General features: G+C 47.1%; 1 protein-coding gene across 8 annotated transcripts in view; it reads left to right on the top strand.

The window, feature by feature from the left end:
• Nucleotides 1-280: 280 nt before the first annotated feature.
• MAGI1 (membrane associated guanylate kinase, WW and PDZ domain containing 1) overlaps nt 281-25,012 on the top strand; it is a 610,526-nt gene continuing 585,794 nt past the window's right edge. For 2 of the 8 annotated variants that reach the window (XM_081283980.1, XM_081283981.1), the window contains exon 1: nt 316-1,386. In XM_081283980.1, the coding sequence (XP_081140106.1) occupies nt 1,074-1,386 (313 nt within the window). In that variant the 5' untranslated portion in view covers nt 316-1,073. Of the gene's footprint in view, nt 1,387-25,012 lie in introns of all 8 variants that reach the window. The other 6 variants (XM_081283984.1, XM_081283983.1, XM_081283977.1 and 3 more) reach the window with 6 other exon arrangements.

Raw genomic sequence — 25,012 nt, 5'->3', positions numbered from 1 at the left:
GCGCCTCCAAATCGGTCCCAGGTTTTAGAGGGAAATGTGGCGGAGGCGGTGGACAAGCCGGGCTGGTGACCGACAGCGTGGCCAGCCACTGGCCGAGGGCGTCCAGGAGGCTTGGGGGTGGCGCGAGGGCGTGCTTGTGTGCGTGAGTGTGCGCCAGGGAGAGTGTGCGAGCCTCCCCAACCCCCACCTGTCCCCAAAGACACACCGCCTGGGTCCGCGAGTTGGGGTAAAACTGCGCGCCTCCCTCTTCCCCAAAGCCACTTGCCCAGTCGATTGGTTTGCAAGAAAAGGAGGAGGAAATAGAGGGGTGTTGGAAAAAGGGGCCAAGCGGGCTTCTGTGGGGTCGGTCTTAGGACCCAACGGGAAGCACGTAGGAATCTCTGGCTGCGGGGTGGAGGGGCGGGGCCGGCGGGCCGGCAGGCGGCCGCGGGGCGCATGCGCGCGCGTCTCCTCTCGCCGGGCCGCTGAGCTCCGCGGCGCGGAATAGAATGAACTGTAACACAACAAGTCGAGCCTTTGTATCTGCTTAAAGGGGCCGCGGGCACTTCCCTCCGGTCCCCTCCACCCCCGCCCCGCAGCCGCGTCTCCAGGGCTCCCAGCAACTGGCTGGAAGGGCTTCCCTCGTCCTCTGGAACAGCCCGCCAGCGAGGAGTGGCGAGCCGGGCGGGAAGCAAAGAGGAGGCGCCGCGTTTTCTAAAAAGGCAAGAAAGAAAGGAAGAGAGGAAGGAAAAAAAAAATCCTCGGAGAGGCGCAGAGTGGACTCTGGCCCGGGAGAGCGCGATCGGGCGCCGGAACGTGGACCGAGAGGCACCGGAATGCAAACAAAGCTCGCGGGCGCCTGTGCAGGGCTCGCGGAGGAGCCCAGAAAGTTTGTTTTATGATGATGGCTTGAGTGCACGAGGGTGTGCAGGGGAGCGAGGCTGCCCAGGGGCTCTCCCGCGGAGTGATTTGGGGGAGAGATGTTTCTCCTATGAACCCGAGGAGACTTGGGGGCTTGTGCTGTGGGGGGCACCTGTCTCATTTTTACTCTTATTATTTTCTTTTTTTTGGAGGAGGAGGGGTTTCAACTCATCATGTCGAAAGTGATCCAGAAAAAGAACCACTGGACTAGCAGGGTTCACGAATGCACCGTGAAGCGGGGACCTCAGGGCGAGCTGGGGGTGACGGTGCTGGGGGGCGCGGAGAACGGGGAGTTTCCATATGTTGGAGCGGTGGCGGCCACCGAGGTGGCGGGGCTCCCCGGCGGTGGCGAGGGCCCGAAGCTGAGCGAAGGAGAGCTGCTTCTGGAGGTGCAGGGGATCCGGGTGTCCGGTCTGCCCCGCTATGACGTGCTGGGGGTCATCGACAGTTGCAAGGAGGCCGTCACCTTCAAAGCCGTCAGACCAGGTAAGACGGGGCGTGCCCTTGTGGGGGGGGGCGCACCCCAGATAAGAGGGGAGGCTTGTGGGGTGCCCCCACCATCCCGACTTCCCGCTTTCCTTCTCGGGAGCGCAGCAGAGAGAAGTTGAGGCCGTGCGCCCCGGTGGTGGCGAAATAGCTAAAGTTCTTGCCAGGTTGTGGGTCGTTTGCCCACCTGCGTTTGGGTACGGGCTGCATTTGCGCAAGGGAGCGGGGAGATGTTTCCCGGGCCCGATTTGTCAACCTGTTATCTCAGCCAGCTTCGACTGAGCCTGAAGGGGACTTGGGGAACTGAGTCAGGGGCAGTGGTGGACGCGTCCCCGGCTTCTTGGGGCGCGGGGGAGTGATGCAGCGCGAGTAGCTTTTGGCCATTCTTGCTCCACGAAATCAGTTTCTTGACCTGGTGATTGGGTGTCTGGAAGGAGAGGGGCTACAATTTCTTGGATCTCTTCAATCAGAAAACTAGCTTCATCCTGAATCCCCTCCAGGGGGGCTATTGTGACCTCCGGGAGATTCCTGATCCCCCGGTGCAGAGCCTGCATTCACCCCACAGCTGGATGACGCGTGTGTCTCCACCGCGGTGTGGGGGGAGGGGGAGGAGGGTTTCGCTCTGGGCGCCAATCTAGTCCAAGTTTACCGGCTACCGTCACCGTCCTCATGATTGATGATGATGATAACAGTTGTTCACTGACAGTTGACTAGTCGGAGACTCTCTGTAAAATGCTCGATTTGCACATCTCATTCGGATTCGTAGTTCTAAGATCCACTTTTTTTTTTTAAAAAATAAAACCCCTATTACCAATAAGGAAACCAGGACTGACATTAGTTAGGCGACTTATCCAAGGTCACACAACCATCAGAAGCTGTTCCCTTGTTGACAGAGCTTTAAGCTCGGAGGAGGAGGGAGGGATTGGGGACGGTACATAGGGGCTGGGGTGTGTGTGTGTGTGTGTGCTGATTTAAAGGGGGTAAGGAAAGCAAATTCCTCTATCAGAAGTCGGTAAAAGGAGGAAAGACCGCTTCAAAAGATGCATTTGCTGCTGGTGGTGGTGGTAGGTCCCTTACATCTCAGTGTGGTCTAGGCAAGGACTGTCCCCTGTTACCCATGTGAGAAGGACTGAAGTCTTGACAGGGAGCCGGGTGCAGCCCAGCACTGTGACGCAGGTTCTCAATGAAAGCACCAAAGGAGGTGGTGGAGCTGAATGTGGTGAAAAGTTTCCATATGTTTCCATAGGAAGGCCAGCAGCTGCAGGAATGTGTCAAAAGAAAGGAGGGCTGGGCTGAGCTGGTCCTTTCTAGAAACAGGCCTCTTCCAGATGAGGAGGAGGAGGAGGAGGGGATGGGTGGGGGTGTGCTGGTAAGCCTGGCCTTTTGGTAGCTTTGAGGGCTGAATTTAATGGAAAAGTGTCATTTATGTCCTAATCTTCCACCTGGACACCTCCTCTAGGAAGTCCTCCACCATTCTGCAAAGATGAGCAGATATTTTGTGTGTGTGTGTGTGTGTGTGTGTGTGTGTGTGTTTGTGTGTTTTAACTGTGAACCACGAGTTTGATCCTCATTTCTATACAGGTGGTGGATTCACTGAAGGGAAAAGACCCAACAACTTCATTGGCACATCTCTCTTTTTGCCAAGGTCCCTTTGCCTTGCCCCATGATATATTCTTAGGTTCTTATCTGTAAACCAGCTTGTGGGTATTATTACATAAGCTAATGAGGGGAACATGCCCAAGACAGTGCTGATACATAGTAAGTGCTCAATAAAGATTAGCTATTATCTTCATGTTTGAGTTGAATTTGAGCAGTTATTTATTTATCTCTCTGGGAGCCTGGATTATGAATTTAATGCCAGTTAATGGATGAAGATGACCCTGATGGAACTTTAGAGAAAATACTGTGTCAGGCATTTTTATGGGAACAGCTGCAGATCTCAGTTCAGGGCCATTTTGGAGTAAGGGCAGAGGATGAATGGGCTGGGGTTCCTGCCCATCCAGTGGTGGTATATAATGGGTACTGAATTGGGATTCATTTGCAGTGTGCGAGATGCTTGTGGGTGAGCCACACCCTTCCACAAGTAATCAGAGGGATTGGAGGCTTGGGCCCAGGGCTGTCTTATTCATGGAATTCAGGAAAGTTGGGTGAGATTATGGAGAAGGTTTAGGATCAGACACCTCTGGGTTTGAAGGAAACTGCAGTGTTTCCGAGTGTTAATGTCCTTTGCTCTAGACTATTCTTAGTGCACAGGGATGTGGACAGCAGGGGTAATTGTTTGCATGCTTTTGAACCTATTTTTTTTTGGGGGGGTGGGTGGGTACCAGGGACTGAACTCAGGGGCACTCAACCGCTGAGCCACATCCCCAGTGCTGTTTTGTATTTTATTTAGAGACAGGGTCTCCCTGAGTTGCTTAGGGCCTCGCTAAGTTGCTGAGGCTGGCTTTGAACTCGAGATCCTCCTGCCTCAGCCTCCCCAGCCACTGGGATATGACAGGCGTGAGCCATTGTGCTTGGTTTTTGAGCCTATTTGTGTTGATAGAAAAAAAGATGCTGTTGAGATTTGAATAGCCTGGGTCCCATGACAGTGTGACAGCAACTTCTTGTAATAATCACCTGGGCAGAGCCAGCTCATCGGAGGACTTCATCACAGTAAAAGGTGGCCCTGGAAACCATTCCACCCAGCCTCCATTCCCTCCTTCATGGTGAGAATGTGATTTTAATTAGATGAGTTCTGCCTCATTTACAGCATCTTCGTCGGAGGAGGGAGGCTCATTCTTGGTACACAGTAAAGCAAAATGTTACTTCTGTGTGAGTTAGCCCCTCCCAGGGACAGGGGTCACTGTGGGCACTGTCAGTATGGAAATGTCATGGTTGTCTTGTGGGAGAAGATTCTATTTCATGGCAGTTCTCTGGAAAGATGCATGGACCAAAATAGTCCATAGCAAATGGTATTCTACCAAGCAGGACTGGGCTGTGGGGGAATCAAACTAAATGAACCTTCTGGGCTGGAGTTGTTCATCTTGTGTCAGTCCTTTGTCACAAAATACCTTTAAAAACATATGTGTATATATATATGTGTGTGTGTGTGTTTTATATATATATACATGTTGTTTTAAATTTGCATTAAGGTATCATTTTACTATAGTAAGATGCCCAACTTTTTTTTTTGTGTACCAGGGATTGAACCCAGAGGCACTTAACGACTGAGCCCCATCCCCAGCCCTTTATTCTATGTTTTATTTAGAGACAGGGTCTGGCTGAGTTGCTTAGGGCCTCTCTAAGTTGCTGAGGCTGGCTTTGAACTCGCTATCCTCCTGGCTCAGCCTCCCAAGCTACTGGGATGTACAGTGGTGTGCCATTATACCTGGCTGCACAATTTTTAAAAAAATAATCTTTAAAAATTTTTTGCATGTAGAGCATGCCTGGGCATGAATCTAGCCACACCCTACTTCTGAACCATACCCCTAGCCCTTTGTGTTTTTTAAATTTTGAGACAGGGGTCTCCCCAAATTGCCCAGGATGGCCTCGAACTTCTGATCCTCCTGTTTCATCCTTTCAAGTAGGAGGCATGCACCACCAGGGTACCAGTGTCTTTTTAAAATTTTAATTAATACATAAAAAATTTTAACGGATACATCAAAAGATCAAAGTTGCATATATTCATGGTTACTGTAGGACGTTTCATTACATGTGTATATTGTGTAATGTTTAAATCAAGTTTGCACAGATCTTATGTGTCTCATTTGTTGAGTTTTGACAAATGTATATGTTCATGTTGTCACCGCTGCAATCAAGATAAAGAACATTTCCATTACCCAAGAAATTTCCCTCCTGTTTCTTTCCAGTTAATCCCTTCTACTAAAGACTCTTTGATTTCTTTTATCGTAGATTTCTCTGTTCTTCAACTTTATAAAAAGAGAAGTCATGTAGTGTGCACTCTATTGTGTCTGGCTTTGTTTTGAGGAGAGGGGGGACTGGACTGGGAGTACCAGGGATTGAACTCAGGGGCCCTTCACTACCAAGCCACATCCCTAGCTCTTTTTAATATTTCATTTAGAGAAAGGGTCTCACTAAGTTGCTAAGACTTAGGGTTGGCTTTGGAGTCTCTATCCTCCTTTCTCAGCCTCCTGAGCCTCTGGGATTGCAGGTGTGTGCCACCATGTCTGGCTCTGTCTGGCTTTTTTTTTACTCAACAAAATATTTTGGAGATTTCACATTTTTGTGCATCATTCTTTATTTTTGTTTTTGCAGTGCTGGGAATTGACCCCAGGGGTGCTTTACAACTGACTACATCTCCAGTCCTATTTAAAATTTTTGAAAAATTTTGAGACAGGGTCTTCCTTAAACTTGCAATCCTCCTGCCTCAGCCTCCAAAGTAACTGGGGTTACAAGTGTGTGCCATGGTGCCTGGCCTTTGATTCTTTTCATTGCTGCGTAGTATTCCATTATACACATTGGCTAGTTTGGGTTCCCCTTTTGCTTTCTGGTGGGCGTTTGTAATGTTGAAGGTGTTCAACTGCTATGAAAGAAGCTGTTGTTAATGTGCCATTAGTTCCAAGCATTTGCCAATCTTTGATCTTGTTTGTCTTTTGAATTTTGGCCTTTCTACTGTGGATAGGGGGGAACATGTAATTAGGAAAACTTTGGTATAGAATGTAGCTCACCTTTTTTAAGCTCTTACATTAAAATATGTCTGACCAAGGTGTGCTTGGCATGTGCAAAAGCCCTGTGAAGCCCTCCCATCACCAAATAAGAAAGAAAAAGAAAACAGAATATGTCAAGCGCTCTGCTAAGGTAGTGCCTTATGGTCAGCCTGTCCTTTAATTCACTGAACTGGACTCAAATGTTGGAAACTTGAGTTTCAGAGTGTCTGGGTGAATTTTTCAAGGGTGCTACCATAAGTGGCAGAAAGAGCTGGAACTCAGCTGAGTCTCACCCCAAACTCTTGCTCTTCATTCCTGGGACATTTGGTTCTGGTAGTGCAGTTCCCGGACCAAGTGGCATTAGCTTTTACCTGGGGGAGATTTGCAAATCTCCTCCCCTCTCAGCAGCTGTGGCTGGTCCAGAAACGCGAGGGGTGGAGCCCGGAGGTATTGCTGGAGCTTGCTCAGGTTTAAGTACCGAGGCCCTAAGCTGTAGCCTGCAGTTGAGGCAGGTGGCCTGGGATCCAGAGCGTGCTGTCACCTGGCAAGTCACTCTTTGAGGGCCTGAGTTTCTTTAAGCCCAAAATAAGTGGGTGGGTCTCTTTCTGGCTACTTTTTTGCTCATGAAATGCTGTGCTTCCACGAATAACCCAGACTCCAAAATGGTGTGATTGGAGTTTCCCAATTGGGTATATTACAGGTCACACTTTCATATTTTTGTAGATGAATTTTGCGGTTTTGCAAATTACTGAGGAACTGAAATGGTCCCCGCACTTTAAAAAAAGAAAGGCAGGATGGAGACAATAAATAGGACCCAATTTAAAAGCCCAGACAGGGTTGCCAGACCCTTCTTTTACTGCAGGAAGATGTCAGGACCACACGCAGTTGACTGGAGTTCATTTCTGTGTTTTGTTTTGGTGTTGTATATTTGCTTTGACCAGTTGGACTGTGTGACAGCAGCTCTGTAACAAAATAGTCCTGTTATATTTTCCCCTCCTTTGATTTGACTTATTCTTCTTATTTTTGCAGTGCTGGGGATGGAACCCAGGGCCTTGTGCATGCTAGGCAAGCGCTCTTACACGGAGCCCCATCCCCAGCCCTTTTTCTATTTTATTGAGAGACAGGGTCTCCCTGAGTTGCTGAGGGCCTCCTAAGTTGCTGAGGCTGGCTTTGAACTCACGATCCTCCGGCCTCAACCTCCTCCAGAGCCACTGTGTACACCACCACGTCCAGCTCCCAGCCCTCTTTCCCCCCCTCCTTTAAAGTCACAGTGCCCTGTCCTTCTTGGTTGTTTCCTGTGAATAGCTGGACTTGCTTCCTCTTTCCCCCTAGATGGTCACAGTATTGACTCCTTGACTTCGTGTGTCTTTAGGGAGGACTTTGTTGACCTCCTCAGTGACCTTATGGTGTCCTCTTCCCAAGGATTTTTTTTTCCTGATAAAGTAATTCATAAGATTAACATTTTAAAGTATTATATTAATTTTATTGGTTTTACATTGTTTTTTTTTTTTGTTCTTTTTATATGTACATGACTATAGAGTGTTTTTTGATGTATGACACATGCATGGAGCTGGAGTTGGGAAGAGAGCATGTAACTGATTCTCCCCAGGTTGCCTGAGGTCTCTGGCACACCACTCACTGCCTATGGGGTGGCTCTTTGGGTCCAGAACCATCTCCTCACATGCATTTGTGCCTGCATGCCTCTCACATGATCTTTTTTTTTTTTCTTTTTTGTCTGTTTCTGCTCCCACTAGAATATCAGTTCCAAGGAAATAAAAAACATCTCTAATTTCCCTGTTTCCCAGGGTATAAAGTAATAATAGCAGATAATAGGTGCTCACTAAAATTTGCTGGCGACTTGAACGAATCTTCCATTCTTTCTTTTTGTTCAGATGACAAGTACAACTAGGTTTTCGACATCATTTCTCCTTTTTCATATATTCATTTTTTTTCTTTTTTGGGTAACAGGGATTGAACTCAGGGGCACTCGGCCACTGAGCCCCATCCCCAGCCCTGTTTTGTATTTTATTTAGAGACAGGGTCTCCCTGAGTTGCATCTCACCATTGCTGAGGCTGGCTTTGAACTCGATCCTCCTGTCTCAACCTGGAAGAGGTCTTTGGGCTTAAGAATAACCTAGTGCTGGGGCTGGGGATGTGGCACAAGCAGTAGCGCCTGGCATGTGCAGGGCGCTGGGTTCAATCCTCAGCACCACATAAAAATCAAATAAAGATGTTGTGTCCACCAAAACTAAAAAATAAATATTAAAAAATTCTCTCTCTCTCTCTCTCTCTCAAAAAAAAAAAAAAATAATAACCCAGTGCTGAGTTTAGGTGTTAGGTGGATTTGGGAAATGGCAGTACAAGGGCCCATGTTGTTGACTTAATGGGGACCTGAGTGTCTGGACTCTGGGATAGGCCTGTGTACAGCATGCCATTCCTAGCCCAGCCATCGACCCCAGTCCACTTGCCGTCCTGTCTGCCCCCATCACCCTTTTTTTTTTTGGTACTGGAAATTGGACCCCAGGGTGCTTACCCACTGAGCCACATCTCCAGCCCTTTTTATCTTTTATTTTGAAACATGGTCTCAGTGAGTTGCTCAGGGCCTTACTAATATTGCCGAGGCTGGTCTTGAACTCATGATCCTCCTGCCTCAGCCTCCTGAGCTGCTTTGATCACAAGCATTGCGCCTGGCTATGTAGACATTTTCTGTCACCGTCTCCGGTGTTGTGACATTGAGTGATGTAAGACAATTACATTCTTGTGGCTAAGGTATCAAGCTCACCATTACTGCAGACAGAGGCATTGTGTGCTGGAAATGGGGCATGGCTATGTCTTCACAATGAGTCTGATCTTTTAGTTTGTTAGGAAACAAGACTCGGGGCTCTCTGTATGGACAGTGGCAGGCTGGTGCAATCAGAGGCAATTATGCCCTGATCATAAGCCATGTCTCAGAGTTATTGCTGTATACAGAATTAACAGGACTGTCGGGCTGCTCATAAAATAATCCACAGCCAGCAATTCATCGACATGTTGTAAATTCAGATTTTAGGCCCAGGGTGGGTAGCATGGAAAGGAGGCATTTCCCTTGACTAGCTGGGTAACCTGGGTAGGAGACTTCCCTGTGTGCACCGTGATTTCACCTTCTGAACATGGAGATGATACCCACAACCTACTTTCTAGGGTCGATGGAGAATTAAAACGAAGAGATTTAAGTAAAACACAGGGCACGGGGCCTGGCACAAAGCAAGTGCCCAAGAAAGCGTGGCTTCTGTTATTTTGAGTGTTTCCTGCCTGAAAGCACTTGGGGAAAGCAAGCAAGCTCTTGGAGATGCAGATGGTGGTACACCATTCTCTGGAAAGCTCTTGTAGTCTAGGAAAAGCCCTCATTTTTTTTTCTTGCATGATTCAAATGCTCTTTTTTTTTAAAAATTTTTTTATTTGTTCTTTTTTAGTTATACATGATAGTAGAATGTATTTTCACATATTATTCATATATGGAGTGTAACTTATTCTAATTAGGATCCCATTCTTGTGGTTGGACATGATGTGGAGTTTCCCTGGTCGTGTGTTCATATATGAATATAGGAAACTGATGTCTGATTTATTTCCACTATCTTTCCTATTCCCTTCCCTCCTCTCTGCCCCCCCCCATCCAGTGAACGCCCGCCCCCCCCCCCCCCCCCCCCCCCCCCCCGCCATTGTGAGTCAGCATCTGCATATCAGAGGGAACATTCAGCCTTTGGTTTTTGGGGATTTTCTTATTCACTTAGCAAGAGACTCTCCAGATCCATCCATGTACTGGCAAATGTCATAATTTCATTTTTCTTTATGGCTGAGTAATATTCTTCTGTGTATAAACACCAAATTTTCTTAATCCATTCATCTGTTGAAGGGCACCTACGTTGGCTCCAGAGCTCAGCTATTGTGAATTAAGCTGCTATAAACTTTGATGTGGCTGCTTCACTGCACTATGCTGATTTGAAGTCCTTTGAGTATAAACTGAGGGGTGGGATAACTGGTGGTCAAACTGGTGTTCAAATGGTGGTTCCATTCCAGATTTCCTGAAGAATCTCCATACTGCTTTCCAGAGTGGTTTCACCAATGTGCAGTCCCACCAGCAATATCTGAATGTACCTTTTTCCCCCACATCCTCACCATCATTTATAGTTACTTGTATTCTTGATAATTTCCACTCTTACTGGAGGGAGATGAAATCTCGGTGTAGCTTTCATTTGCATTTCTTTAATTGCTAGTGAGATTGAACATTTTTCAAATATCAAATGCTGTCTTTTTAAACGGCTCCACCTGGATTGGTTTACACAGGTTGGAAGGAAGCCTGTGGAGTCCCACCGTGCGTGGGTGGAGGTGTAAGCCCACATTGTCACAGGTGATGAATTGTTTCTAATAGTTGTCCTTAGCTCCCAGATTGTGATAAAATGTGGAAGAAGGACCAGTGGGTCTCCTTATTTCTTGGGTATTCCAGGTCGGCCAGTATCAACATTGATGACCTTTGAGAGTGTGACTCCAATATCTTCTATTTTCCTGGTACCACCTCTGGGCTCTTATGCTAAAAATGTCTGGGAGGCGGTGGGGCTTCCTGGTTTGGAGTCAGTCACCCGGTTCTCCCTCCCGTTGAGTGAGTGACCTTGGGCAGGTGAACTTGCAGAACATCAGTTCTCCCAGATGAAAATGAGAGCAGTCATGACCTTCTGTGGTAATTGTGGCCACCGATCAAGATGCTGTGTCTAAAACACTCCATGCTCTGCTCGGCCCATGAGCTGCCTGCATGATAGCCATCGTGATCCGTTTTAGCTAAGAAGGGGTGACACATGAGCGAGCTCTGCTGAAGCAGAGGTTCTCCATTGGGAGCACTTTGGTCCACCCCCTGGGAACATTTGGCCATGTCTGGAGACATTTTGGGTTGTCACAATTAGTGACTGGGATGCGACTGGCATCTAGTAAATGGGTCAGAGATGCGCTGAACATCGGTCTTCGTCAGTTTTTCCATCACTGGGACCAAAATACCGAGAAGAACAACATAGAGGAAGAGTTTATTTCAGGCTCACGGTTTCAGAGGTCTCAGTCCATAGACTGAGGAAGTTGCATTGCTCTGGGCTGGAGGGGAGGCTGGACATCATGGTGTCCAGGGGGTTCAGCTCACGGTGGGGTCAGGAAGCAGAAAAAGAGGGGGAAGGGGCCTCCAGGATGATGTACCCTTTCAGGGCCCAGTGACCCTCCTCCTCCACCCACTGTGTCACCGCCTACAGTTAACCACCTAGTCAGTCCCCACAAACTAGGATGGGCTGATTCGGTTACAGCTCTCAATAATCCAGTCATTTCACCTCTAAATAGTCCTGCACTAACAGGGGCTTTTGGGGGAGACCTCATATCCAGACATGATAACCTCCTATAATGTACAACTCAGTCTTACAACAGAGAATTAGCCAGCCTCCAATTTCATGAAGGGTGAGGTTGAGAAATCCTGCCTTAAGGTGCAACTTCATGGTTAGCCTGGGAATCTGAATGAGGGGTGGTGGGTTAACCATTGTAAGCACTATTTATTTCTTTGTTGGTTTATTTATTTTTGTAGTAGGGATTGAACCCAGGGGTGCTTAACCACGGAGCCACATTCCCCAGCCCTTTTTATTTTTTCCTTTGAGACAGGGTCTCACTAAATTGCTTAGGGCCTTGATAAGTAGCTGAGGCTGGCCTTGAACTTGCCATCCTCCTGCCTCAGCCTCCTGAGCCTCTGGGATTACACCTACCTGGCTGTAAGTATGAATTATTACCGCCACCATGCCTGGCTGTAAGTAGGAGTTATTGATCTTTTGACCTGTCACTGAGATTTGGGTTAAAGGGTTTGCCTGGGTAGAGGATCTTATTCTCATCTCAGCTGCGAGAAAATTAGCTGTAAAGGCCAAGTTATTCATCCAGAGGGCTGATAAAGGAGAGATTCAAACAGTCACCTGGTTCCAAAATTCTTATCTTGGGTTTTCACTGTAGAAATGTCTTGACACCCCCCTCCTCCCCCATTGCCTGGAGCCCTTTATACTTGACCCCCCCAAACTGGAATCCTAAATAATGTGGGGATCACTGTGGAGGCGCCTGTTTTAGACAGGAGCCTGGTGACCCCACTCTAGAAGCTCCTAGGAATTGAAAGAGGAATCCCTGAGTGTTTACCAGCTAGAAAACAGAATGTGCTACTACATATTTTCAAACAATTCTGCTTATTTGCCTCCTTCTTCTGTTCTTTGCTGATCTATTTCACCAACACTGCGGGTGCTCTTATTTTGCATGCACACAATTCCTCCAAGAGCCACAAGAGTGCCTTGCCATTGCAGATTGGCGTGACAGTCTTCCGTCCTGGATCATGTGCTTCTTCAAGGCGGTACCCCTGTTTTATGTATGGTGTCATCTCTGCCTTCTGTAGGTGCTCAAGAAATAGCTGTGGAGTCGAATCCTTTGGAGGGTAACGAGTAGGCATTATTTTTTACATTAAAAAAAAAAAATTCTTGCCTAAGATCTTGTTGGCTAGAAAAATCCACATTTTATTTTTAAGGCACATGAAATATACTTAGCCATATGTCTGACTTTTCCGTGATGATAGAAGATGGTTGTCTGCCAGTCGTAGCATTCTGAACTGTGGAGAAAATATTGAATTAATTGTGTTGGAGGTCTTCGGCGGGCCTTTATTCTGGCCAGATGTGTGCAGTGGTTGAGCCTCTTGCTTATGAAATGCGGCCACGGGAGGTGCCACGTTGGCCTGATTTCAATGGAGTTCGTCTCTTTCCACCTGGGTTCTTGGCGAGCCTTTGGAATTTACATCTGATAGGGAGAGTGTGTTCATTTCCTCCTCTGACTATCAGCCTGTTGAAGTTCTGGGTGACTTGGTTAAGAATTCAAAGCTCAAGATCAAGTTGTTAAAAAAAAAAAAATTCCCTCCCCTCTGGTGTTGGAGCATTTTTTTTTAAAAATAAAAAGCACATGCATGCAAATTTTGGTTTCTAATCTTTTAAAAACTCAAATAGAATTGTGACCTTGTAAGACCATCACTCACTATCTGCAGTTGGTCTGTTCTTTTGTAGTTTTTTTTTTATAATATCTCTAATGAAATTTAAACCGTTTTTGGTATATAAACAATGTGTAGAATACAAAAAGATGTTAATATGAAAAGAAAACATACACACATTGCCCATAATCCCACCCCAGAGAAATGCATGTGTTAACACTGTATTTTTATCCATCCATACAGTTGCATATATATTGGTAGGTTTAGCTTTCTTATGAAAATAGGATTATGTAGTACTTGCTATTTTGCTGGGATTTTTCTTTTTGCCTTATATCATGGATTCTTTTCTCTTTCTTTCTTTTTATTTTGTTTCTGGGGATTGAACTCGGGGGCACTGAACTACTTCACATCCCCAGCCCTATTTTATTTAGAGACAGGGTCTCACTGAGTGGCTTACTACCTTGCTTTTGCTGAGACTGACTTTGAACACATGATCCTCCTGTCTCAGCCTCCTGAGCCACTAGGATTACAGGCGTGCGTGACTATGCCCAGTGTACTTTTTTAAAAAATCTTTTTTAAAAATGGCTTTATTTTATGTATTTATTTTTATGTGGTGCTGAGGCTTGAACCCAGTGCCTCATGTACTAAGCAAGTGCTCTTCCACTGAGCCACTACCCCAGCCCCTCATGGACTTTTAAAAATACTGCATATGGGCCATTTTGATGGCTGTAGGATCTATTTTTGGTCATCTGGTAATATGTTAAATCATGCTTTGAGTATGAGCATTAAATTGTTTTCAGTTGAAATAGGAACTTCTCAAAAGAGGAAATACAAATGGCCAACAGATATATGAAAAGATGTTCAACATCTCTAGCCATCAGGGAAAGGCAAATCAAAACTACACAAGATCTCATCTTATTCCAGGCAATAAACAAGAACAGTAACAATAATACATGTTGGTGAGGATGTGGAGAACAAGGTACACTCATACACTGTGCCGGTGGGACTGTAAATGAGTACAACCACTCTGGAAAGCAGTGTGGAGACTCCTCAGAAAACTAGGAATGGAACCACCATATGACCAAGGGATCCCACTCCTCAGTATTATCCAAAAGAACTAAGATCAGCAGGTTATAATGAGACAGTTCCTTCAGTGTTAATTAGCAGCACAATTCACAATGGCCAAATTATGGAATCAACCAACCCAGGTGCCCATCAACAGATGAATGGATCAAGAAATCGTGGTATATCTGCAAAGTGGAGTTCTACTCAGCCATAAAGACGAATGAAATCATGGCATTTGCTGGTAAATGGATGGAAATGGAGAAAATCATGTCTAGTGCAATCAGCCAGACTCAAAAGTCAAGAGCTGAATGTTTTCTCTCATATGTAGAAGCTAGAGAAAAATAAGATTTTGTATCTCGGGCGACACACTTGCAACCCCCTCTTTATGCAGGAAAGGAGCTTGGATATCATAAAGATTTAGGATACATTGGTAGAGGAGGAGGAGAACAAGGAGGAGGGAGGGAGGAGGGGAAAGGGTAGAAATAGGGAATGAAATAGTTGGTTGCATACACCGTAAACTGAGCCTGGTGGCACATGCCTGTAATCCCATCAGCTCTAGAGCTGAGGATCTCAAGTTCAAAGCCAGCCTTAGCAACTTAGTGAGACCCTAAGCAACTCAGTGAGATCCTGTTTCTGAATAAAATACCAAAATGGGCTGGGTATGTGGCTCAGTGGTTAGGCACCCCTGGGGTCAATCCCCGGTACCCAAAAAACAAAAAACAAAAGAATGAAAGGAACATCAGTAGAACAGAGGAGGGGGTAAGGAGGAGGGAAGGGAAAGGAATGGGGGTTGAAACCAAATGCCTTGCATGTATCATTTTGTCAAAATGAGCCAAATACTATACGTATGATTATAATGCTGTAATAAAAAGAGAGATAATAATTAAAAGTTGTTCTAGTTGTTCCCTATTTTACCCAACATTTCGATCAATAGCCTCATGCATTTCGGTGAACATCTTCTGGCATTTTCTTTGGATAGGTGTCTAGAAGTAGAACGGTTGGCTCAAACGAATTTTGTCTTTTTAAGACTTTTACTGTCCCACATCACCTCCATCTCCATAGAATCCATCAACTTATTGCTGCAGCATGTATGTGAGATTGCTCTGGGTCTTCACTTAGGTTTTTATAGCAGCCATGATAGACTCATACTGACTAGTTCTTCCAAAGGACGTTAGGGAGTGGTGGAGACTGGGGTAAACTGGAAGGGCTTACTTTGTTCAGAGGGAAGAGTTGCCACTCTGCTTTGGCCTGCTGCTGCCATGAAATAAACATTGGTCCAGTATTGCTAGCTCTTTCCAGTTTGCAAGAGAACCCAGAGACTCGGATTTATGTATTTATTTTTTAAAATGAACTTTGCCAATTTTAAAATGTTGGTTCAGAGTGCTTTCCAAAACGTGGGTGACCCCAACAGAACACATCTGGGAGCCACGTTTGGATCTCAGACAACACCCTTGCACGCCCCCCCCCCATGCATTTGTCTTGCTCGTTGGTAACTGTCACATTTCATCTCTTCAAGAGGAGTAGTCACATTTCTTATTTAATGTCTGTATTCTCAGGGCTGAGGAGAGTGACCAGCTCAGAAAAAGGGCCAAGAAATGTGTGTGTGTTGAAATGAATGATACATTCTGGAAGTGGTTTAGTTTGGCACTAAAACTAGTCCATGTAGGTTCATTGAGGCCCAGCTGGTGACAGCTTCCAATTCTGGTCATGAAGAGCCGGGAGAGAGTCTATTTTGACAGCTGATCATAATTCTTGGAATATTTTGTCTCAGGGTCCCAGACTGCCAAGGCTTAGAACTGGTGCCGAAACACATCTTGAAATTGACATTCAGATGGATATGAATTCCTGGCTTGGGAACAGAATAGAATCTGTTCTCTGCTCAGAGGTGATTTCACTGTGATTTCAGACATTTGTATGGCCTTAAAAATAAAAGAAATGAAGGGGCTGGGGTTGTGGCTCATTGGTAGAGCGCTTGCCTAGCATGTGAAAGGCCCTGGGTTCGAGTCTCAACACCACATAAAAATAAATAAATAAAATAAAGTTTAAAAAAAATAAAAAAGAATGAAAAAAATCCTAATATTAAAAATAAAATAAAAGAATGAGCTGGGCGTGGTGGCACACACCTGTTAATCCCAGCAGCTCAGGAGGCTGAGGCAGGAGGATCGAGAGTTCACAGCCAGCTTCTGCAATTCAGTGAGACCTTGTCTCTAAATAACACATAAAAAGGGCTGGGGATGTGGCTCATGGTTAAGTGCCCCTGGGTTCAATCCCTAGTACCAAAAAATAAAATAAAATACAAAAGAATGAATAGACTTTATGTCTACCACTTAGGAATGTTTGATATGCGACAGGAAAGTTGATAATAACACAACTCTTTGCTGCTGAGTCCCCTGCCTAACTTCTTCTCCCAGAGTGGACGCCCTCCAACACACTGAGCCCCGGAGGCTGTTACGTGGTCCAATCGTGTTTTTTTGGAAAGCTTCGTAGCCTTTCAAGCCTTTCTGCCTGCATCATGGGCTGTTCTGCATTGCATAATCCATGTTGGGTGCCAGGTTTAGCTGCTCGGGGCTGAGGAACAGGGTTCAGGTAATTCCAACTGGAAGTTGAGTCTAAACAATTTTTCTATCAAGGACCCAAACAAAGAAAGGTCTTTACAAAATAGAAACTAGAAAACAGGCTTCAAAAAGCCCCAGTGTGCAGTTTAATTTTTGCTAGGTTTGGATTTGGGGTGTGTCTCCATTCTCTCCTTCTTGGGTCCCCCTTACCTCCCTCTGTAAGCGTACCAGAATGGAACATTCCAGTAGCCTGTATGGGAATTCATTTTTAGATGGTTTGTTCTGTATGTGATCCAGAACTTCATGTGTGAGACAGAACTGAGGAGAGTGTACTGGTTTAGACTACTGCAAGATCCGATCAACCTCCTCTACTATGATAGCCACTTTTGGGGAGCACAGACTCCCCAGCACATGAAGCTCATATTCCACAATGCTGGTGATCCTTGGTAAAATTTCTATACATCTCTGTTTTTTTGTTGTTAAAGAGAGGAGCATGGATGTGCCCAAATGCAAATCTCCAGTTATGCACCTGCCCAGCAAGCAGCCCAGCTGACTTGGAACTAGCCTTTGGTGCATGGATAATTAGTGCTTTTTTTTTTCTTTTGCATGCCTCTGAGGTTTCATGATTGTTTATTTCATGCATTGTGATGGCAATATGTCACTGAGACAGTGAGATCACATGTCTGTTGCTGACAGGTGGCCAAAAGCTAGGTCAGTTATTATTTTTTTTTTTGCGGGGGGAGGGTGGTACTGGGGATTGAACCCAGGGGCACTCAACCACTGAGCCCCATCCCCAGCCCTATTTTGTATTTTATTTAGAAACAAGGCCTCACTAAGTTGCTGAGGCTGGCTTTGAACTTGTGATCCTCCTGCCTCAGCCTCCTGAGCTGCTGGGATGACAGGTGTGTGCCTCTGTGCCAAGCCTAATTTAGGGTTTTTCATCTTAAGCTTATCTAAGCAAAAATGGGGTGGCAGGGGGAATCTGTAATCATTCATTCCAGCCAAAGGCCATCAGGTGAGACTTGTTTCTGATTGGATATAGGGCCCATGGATATGTCCTGCGTTTTATAGGTTTCAATCTGTGAGCCAATCAACGTATTTTTCTTGTCTTTTTTCGGGTACCTGGGATTGAACCCAGGGGCCCTCAACCACTGAGCCACACCCCCAAAGTACCCTTACCCTTTTTTTCCCCTAAATTTATTTAGAGACAGGGTCTCCTTGAGTTGCTTGGGTCCTTGCTAAGTTGCTGCCAGGGGGCCTCAAATTTGCGATCCTCCTACCTCAGCCTCCCAGACCACTGGGATTACAGGTGTGTGCTAGCACTCATGGCTATTTTTCTTCTTAAATTAAACAAAGAAACCACACTCTTTGGAAGCACAGTGTTATCACAGGGTTGGTGTATAAACAGGTATGATGATTTATAAGGCAGAAGTCAGGTACTGGTGGTGGTGGGGGTGTTTGTGGCCCGTGTCCCTCTTCCCAGGCCCATCTACTCACCTGGTGGCTGCTGACAGATGGCAGGCAGAGCTTCTGGGAGAGAAGGATCCGCTTTGGAAACACAGGCCCCCAGATTGGACCTGGGTGAGTGGAAAGCGCCTCAGCTTTGCCCTGGAGAGTTGATTTGCAAGTTCGGGCAGTGCCCAGGTGACGGCTTCGTGAGCGAATCTGACTCATGTCTCCCTACCCAGGGCTGTCCTGTGTCCCAGCTCTCAGAATGGCCCACAGAACAGCCCTGGATTGACAGTGGTCATTGAGTCCGGGGCTCCCAAGGCGCCAGCTCAGATCTGTGGAGCCAGCGTCCTGGAGGGGGTGGCCCTGGTACCACAGTGTGCAACAAAGTCCTGGCTATGTGAAGGCCAGAGCCACCTGATAAGTGGTGGTAACAGACCCCACCTTATAACATGAACTGAGGGTGGGGAGCAAGAATGGGAAAGGTGTTATTTGAGCTGCTAGCCATTTTACGGGCACATAGTGGGTCCATGTGTATATGAAAGATCATTTCCTTATTTTAGGGTCTTCGTATCAGTCTCGTACTTGAGGGGACCTTTTTTCTTAGTACCAGACTTGCCTTTTGAAAAGCAAAAGGCATGAAGTCTTTTGAAGACGATTGGGAGCTGGGAGTATTGGCACACCCTTTGAATCCCAGAAGCTCTGGAGGCTGAGGCAGGAGGATTGCAAGTTAGAGGCCAGCCTCATCAATTTAGTGAGGCCCTAAGGAACTCAGTGAGACCCTGTCTCTAAATAAAAAAGAAAAAAGGGCTGGGGATGGGGCTCAGTGGTGGAGTGCCCCTAGATTCAATCCCCGGTCACAAAAAGAGAGGGAGAAAAAAGACTGAGTCGTGAGTGGATTCATGCTGTTTTCCTGGGAGTGGGTTCCTTGTTGTAGGAGTGGGTTTGGTACAAAGCACCTTGGGCCCTCTCTTGCTCGTTTCCATGTGAGGTCTTTCACTATGTTTTGTGGACCGAAGGCGCTCACCAGAGGCAGCCCCTGGATCTTGGATTTTCTATGCACCAGAACTGTGAGATAAAGTTTTTTAAAAAATTTTTTAAATTCTTAATCTTTTTTTGGTAGTTGTAGATGGACAGCATGCCTTTATTTTATTTGTTTATTTTTACGTGGTGCTGAGGATCGAACCCAGTGCCTCTCGAATGCTAAGGCAAGCCTCTGCCACTGAGCCACAGCCCCAGACCAAGATAAAGTTTTGATTATGAGTTGAAAATAATTGACAGGGATCTCTGGAGAAAAAATTGCCCTGACCTGTAGAATACACTGGGAAGATGGAAAGTTTTCTTTTTCTCTCTGTACCAGGGATTGAACCCAGTGGAGCTCCACCACTGAGCCACATCCCCAGCCCTTTTTTAAATATTTTTTTATTTTGAGACAGGGTCTCTCTGAGTTGCTTAGGACCTTGGTAAGTTGCTGAGGCTGGCCTCCAACTTGTGATCCTCCTGCCTTAGCCTCCCTAGCCACTGGGATTACAGGCATGCAACACTGTGCCCAGCTGGCAGAAACTTCCTGACGCTGTCCCATCTTTAATCCACTATTCAGATGTGGCTGCTCTGAGCTTGAAATGTGGTCACTGTGGCTCAGGAGCTGAGCTCTGAATTTTATTTATGTTTAATGAGCTTAGATCTAGGCAGCTCCATGGAGCTGGTGTCTGCCATGCTCAACAGTGTAGAAGACAATGCCGTTACAAATGGCTCAGACAGTTGCTTAACTTTGGTGTGACCTCCAGATGTCCTAAGATGAGGCTAAAGTGACCCTCTGGGTTGATATTTCTAAAATTTGAAAATTTGCACTAGGTGGGGTTCAGTGTCCTTATGACCTTCTCTTTTTACCTGTGCATTTCCTGACGGTTTCCATGGAGAAGTTTGATCAACAGCTGTGTGTAGGTTCTCCTAAGAGGTTTATTTGGAAGTCATGTCCTATGAGGTGAGAAATGAGGTTTCTCCTATTGGCTGCTTTGTCTCCTGCACCTAACATGATGGATGATTGAAAAATCAGCTGAAAGCTGGATTGTTTTATGCATAGAGGCTCTGGGTTACCGTGAGGTTGTATAGCTAAATTGATTTATCACTTGATGCTTTTGGTGACAATTGATCAAAACCAACCACACAGACAACTGAACTCAAGTGCTGAGTGTGGTGTGTGCATGCCTATAGTCCAGGGATTCAGGAGGCTAAGGCAGGAGGATTGCAAGTTTGAGGCCAGCCTCGGCAACTTAGTGAAAACCTGTCTCAATCAATCAATCAATCAATCAATAAATAGGGCTGGAGCTGTAACTCAGTGGTAAAGCACAGTCCTCCTGCCAAAAATAAATAAATAAATAAATAAATAAATAAATAAATAAAAATAAAGAAACAAATCCCCCTGAACTCAAAAGGCTTAAACAAAAGGGAATGATTAGCTGAAAAGTGAAACTAAGATTTCCATAGGGTGGGGTTTCAGGAATAGTTTGATCAGGGTGATTTGTTCCAGAGCTGTGAGTAGCCCTTTGACAGCTCCTCCTCATTGTCATACTTCTAGCATCAGGTTGATTTCTCTTGTTTGCAGAAGGGTCACATAGCCAAGAGGCGGGGTGGGAAGGGGACATAGCTTCTCTTTCATAGCCAAAGAGACACCCAAGGTAATGTCATGCACTGGGTGCCGAGTTGCTTCGTTCTGCAGCCCTGAGACCGGTCCCTCAGCCCACTGGGGTCCGCCTCTTCCACTTATGATGCTTCTACTCAATAGCAAATGGATCACGGATCTAATCTGGTTCCAGTCCCAGAGCCTCGGCTATTAAATAGTATTCAAGAACAGTGTTTTTTTAACTGGGGGTAATTTTGCAGCCCTTCCTGAGGGACATCTGGCAATGTCTCAATGCAGTTTTTTTTTTTTTTTTGGTATCAAAGATGGAACCCAGGGGCGCTTAACCACTGAGCCACATCCTCAGACCTTTTAAATATTTTATTGTGAGACATGGTCTCCCTGAGTTGCTTAGGGCCTCGATAAGTTGCTGAGGCTGGCCTTGAACTCTCCATCCTCCTGCCTCAGCCTCCCAAGCTGCTGGGTATGCCCCACCCACCCAGCTGGGTGCAGTTTTGATTGATCACACTGGGAGTCCTGCTAGCCCCTGGCAAGTAGAGGCCAGCAATGCAGCCGAGCACGTTTCAGGGCCTCACAGCAAAGAACGATCTGGCCATCAGCCCCACAGCCCGGCACCCTGCCCTTGAGACTTACTTCAGTGTAGTCTCTCCTAGGACCCCGTGCGCAGTTCTCATCACCTGGGAAGCTGGCCTCCTCGGTTCCTGTGTCCCTGGGAGTGCCAGTACTTGAGGACGGAAACCTGGTCTCGGTGTGCTGCTCCTGTTGGGGCTGGGCAGCGCCTGCGCCTGGCAGCCGGGCATCAGTACCACCTGGGCATGAAGGAACCCGCCCGCGGCTGCCGGCTCCCAGTGCGTTCAGACATGCACGTGGCTCTGGGAAGAGGAGGGTCGACCAGGAGCCCTGAGCTTGTGATGGGAATAAAGGGCACCCCATGGGTTCTCAAGGGCCCGAGGGAGAGGCCAAGCAACGACTTGAGGGAGGAGAACGGGAGACTAGTAACCGGGACCAGCCCAGGCCATACTGGGTGAACTCAGAGGCAGCCCAGGGGGCCAGGGGAGACCCCGAGCAGCCGGGTACAGCCGGGCATGCCTGTCACCCCAGCAGCTAGGGAGGCCGAGGCAGGAGGATTGTGAGTTCAAAGCCAGCCTCAGCAAAAGCGAGGCCCTAAGCAACTCAGGGAGACCCTGTCTCTAAATAAAATACAAAACAGGGCTGGGGATGGGGCTCAGTGGTCAAGTGTCCCTGGGTTCAATCCCTGGTACCAAGAATGGAAGGAGATGCAAAGAGGGTCCCCAGCCCATCAATAGCCACCAAAGGTACATGGGAAACTCAGGCCACAAGGTGCGTGATCCAGTGAGGCGAGATAGCTGGGCGGCTTTCATTTCCATCCCTCACCAGTGGAGTCCCCCTGAGCCCTTCACCTGACCTGCCTTTGTCTCAGTTTCCTCATCTAGAAAGAGCGATGGTGACAGTGCCTGGCTGCAGGCCACCCGCTCAGCGCTGTAGACTTCTGGAATCACCGCATTGAAGTCTTGGCTCTGAACACCCAGGTTGGAAGGTGGAGAGGGCCATGTCATCTTGAGGGTGGGGAAAGAGGGCGTGACAAGTCCCTATTCACCAGGCACAGTCTTTGGAGGAGATAGAGTGCCACATCCCCGAGTGGCGGTGGTGGAAAGTTCCAGATGTGAAGAGGCAGGGGCTGCCTGTGTGTGTGTGTGTGTGTTGGTTACGGTGGCTGAAGGTATTTTCTTCCTGGCTTGTAAAAGACAATAACATTAAGTGTGCGTGTGCAAACACACACACCCCATCCTGACCTTATCTGTATCTGGTGATTGCATGTGTGAGCAGTGCAGCCAGCAGCGATTAAGGATTCCATTTCTGACCAAGATAAAAGCAAGGAAAAAAAAAGAATCCAAGATAACCAAGCAGTTTGTAGATACTAACTCCCCAAGAAGAGCCACTATGTCTGCTCTGCTTTTATCATGTTGGTTTTCACTGTTCTCAGTGTGTTCCGGGACTCCAGGGGCCTGTGTCTCCTCTCGTGGGTTTACCTGGATGCATTTGCTTTTGAAGTTGGGAAGCTTCCAGCTCCCACCTTCTCACCTTGTCCGATCCCCTGTCCGTTGGGCTTCAGCAGAGCTTGATTCGGTCCCCGGCCACCTGGGCTTTGCTCTGAGAGTCGCAGGCATGATCCCCGATCCTCAGCAGGTGCTGTGCAGGGTGGGCTCTGAGCTTCCCATTTTAGAGACGGGAACACTGAGGTCTGAGAATTACTTGACTCAGCTTTCCCTGGTGTTGATGGGCAGCAGAGGGTTTCTAACTCGGAGGCCCTCCGGGCATCTGGAATACGGCTTTCTTGCCTGGGGAGCAGGTGACCACTGGGCAGGTGGCTGCTTCCCTTTCAGACTGGGGTGCACCATTGTGTGGGCGACCTGGCTCCTTTCACTCCAGCAGGTTGCAGCCGGCGTCCTCCTGGGGCCGGACAGGTCTGTGCCTGGGTGGGGGGTTCACAGGGAGGCTGGCTCATTACAGCACAGAGCTGCAGTGTCCTCCAGACACACCCTGCGCTGTCTGTACGCACTTCTTCCAACACCACTGACATCCACTTCTCCTGAGGGTTCCGGGCAGTGGGACCTGAACCTCATGGATTTTGCAAGGTTATAGTTGATTTTTTTTTTTTTTTTTGGTGGTGCTGGGGATTGAACCCAGGGCCTTGTGCATGGGGAGGCAAGCACTCTACCAACTGAGCTAGATCCCCAGGCCTGTATTTGATTTTTAAAAAATGTGGCAAAATGTGTATAACAAATAACTTTTTCTTTTCTTTTTTTTTGTGATACGAGGAATTGAACCCACAAGTGCTTTACTGCTAACCATTAAGTCACATTCTCGGCCTTTTTTTTTTTTTTTTTTTTTTACATATATTTTTAGTTGTAGATGGACACAATACCTTTGTTTATTTTATTCTTAGGTGGTGCTGAGGATTGAACCCAGTGCCTCACATGTGTTAGGCAGGCACTCTATCACTGAGCTACAGGGGCCCTTTTTATTTTGAATTTTGATACAGGGTCTTGCTAAGTTGCTTAGAGCCTCACTAAGTTGCTGAGACTGGCCTCCTGCTTCAGCCTCCTGAGTTCTGGGATTATAGGTGTGTACCAGTGCTCCCTGCTTGAATCATTTTTTTTTTTTTTTGTATGTGTGTGTGTGTAGGGGGGTGTACCAAGGATTGAACCCAGGGGCACTCAACCACTGAGCCCCATCCCCAGCCCTATTTTGTATTTTATTTAGAGACAGGGTCTCACTGAGTTGCTTAGGGCCTTGCTTTTGCTGAGGCTGGCTTTGAACTCATGATCCTCCTGTCTCAGCCTCCAGAGCTGCTGGGATTGCAGGAGTGGACCTGCTTGAACCTCTTTTAAACATCACCACCATCTATATCCAGAGCTGTGTCATCTTCCCCAGGGGAAGCTGTCTCCATGAGCCAGTCCCCACTCCCCTGTCCTCCAGCCCTAGTCTCTGTTAGGCTTCTACCTCTGTGAATTTGGCTGCTATAGAAACACCCCATCATTGGGACCGTAAAATCTTTGGTCTAGTCTCAGTGCCATATTTCCCTTAGCAGGTTTCCAAGGTTCACCCCTGTTGTATCAGGTACCACAATATCCTTCCCTTTTGTGTGTATAAACAGCGGTTTGCTCATTCATTGATCTTGAAACCAGAGTTTGAGATGAAACTTGATTCTCTGCTCCTGATGGCAGGTGGAGCCTGTGTAAGCTGCGGGCCTCTGCCTGTTAGCAGCAAATCACAGCCAGGGACACCTGCTGGCCTCAGCTCAGAGAGGGGCAGAGCCCTGTCATGCTGCAGTAGAGCCCAGCTGCTCACCTTCATCTTCTTTCACGGGACCAGGCGAGAGTGAAAGGGGTAGAATTTATTCAGGTGTGAAGTGTAGAATTCTTGCTGGGTGCAGCGGCTCAAGCCTACAATCCCAGCGGCTCCGGAGGCTGAGGCAGGAGGATCGTGAATTCAAAGCCAGCCTCAACAACAGTGAGGCCCTAAGCAACTCAGTGAGACCCTATCTCTAAATAAAGTACAGAATAGGGCTGGGGATGGGGCTCAGGGGTTAAGCGCCCCTGGGTTCAATCCCTGGTACCAAAAAAAAAAAAAAAAACCCAAAACTCTGGCAGGGGCAAGTAGTGGCAGCTGCTTGAGAGTGCTGGCCCAGGGGTTTATAGCCCTTGGGCCAAATCTGTTGGTTTAAATTTATGCTAAT

This window comes from Spermophilus citellus, assembly GCF_964194105.1.
Source record: "Spermophilus citellus genome assembly, chromosome: 3".
In the NCBI taxonomy this organism is placed as follows: domain Eukaryota; kingdom Metazoa; phylum Chordata; class Mammalia; order Rodentia; family Sciuridae; genus Spermophilus; species Spermophilus citellus.
Note: the sequence above shows the minus strand (reverse complement) of the source record. Positions and strands in the feature narration are given on the sequence as shown.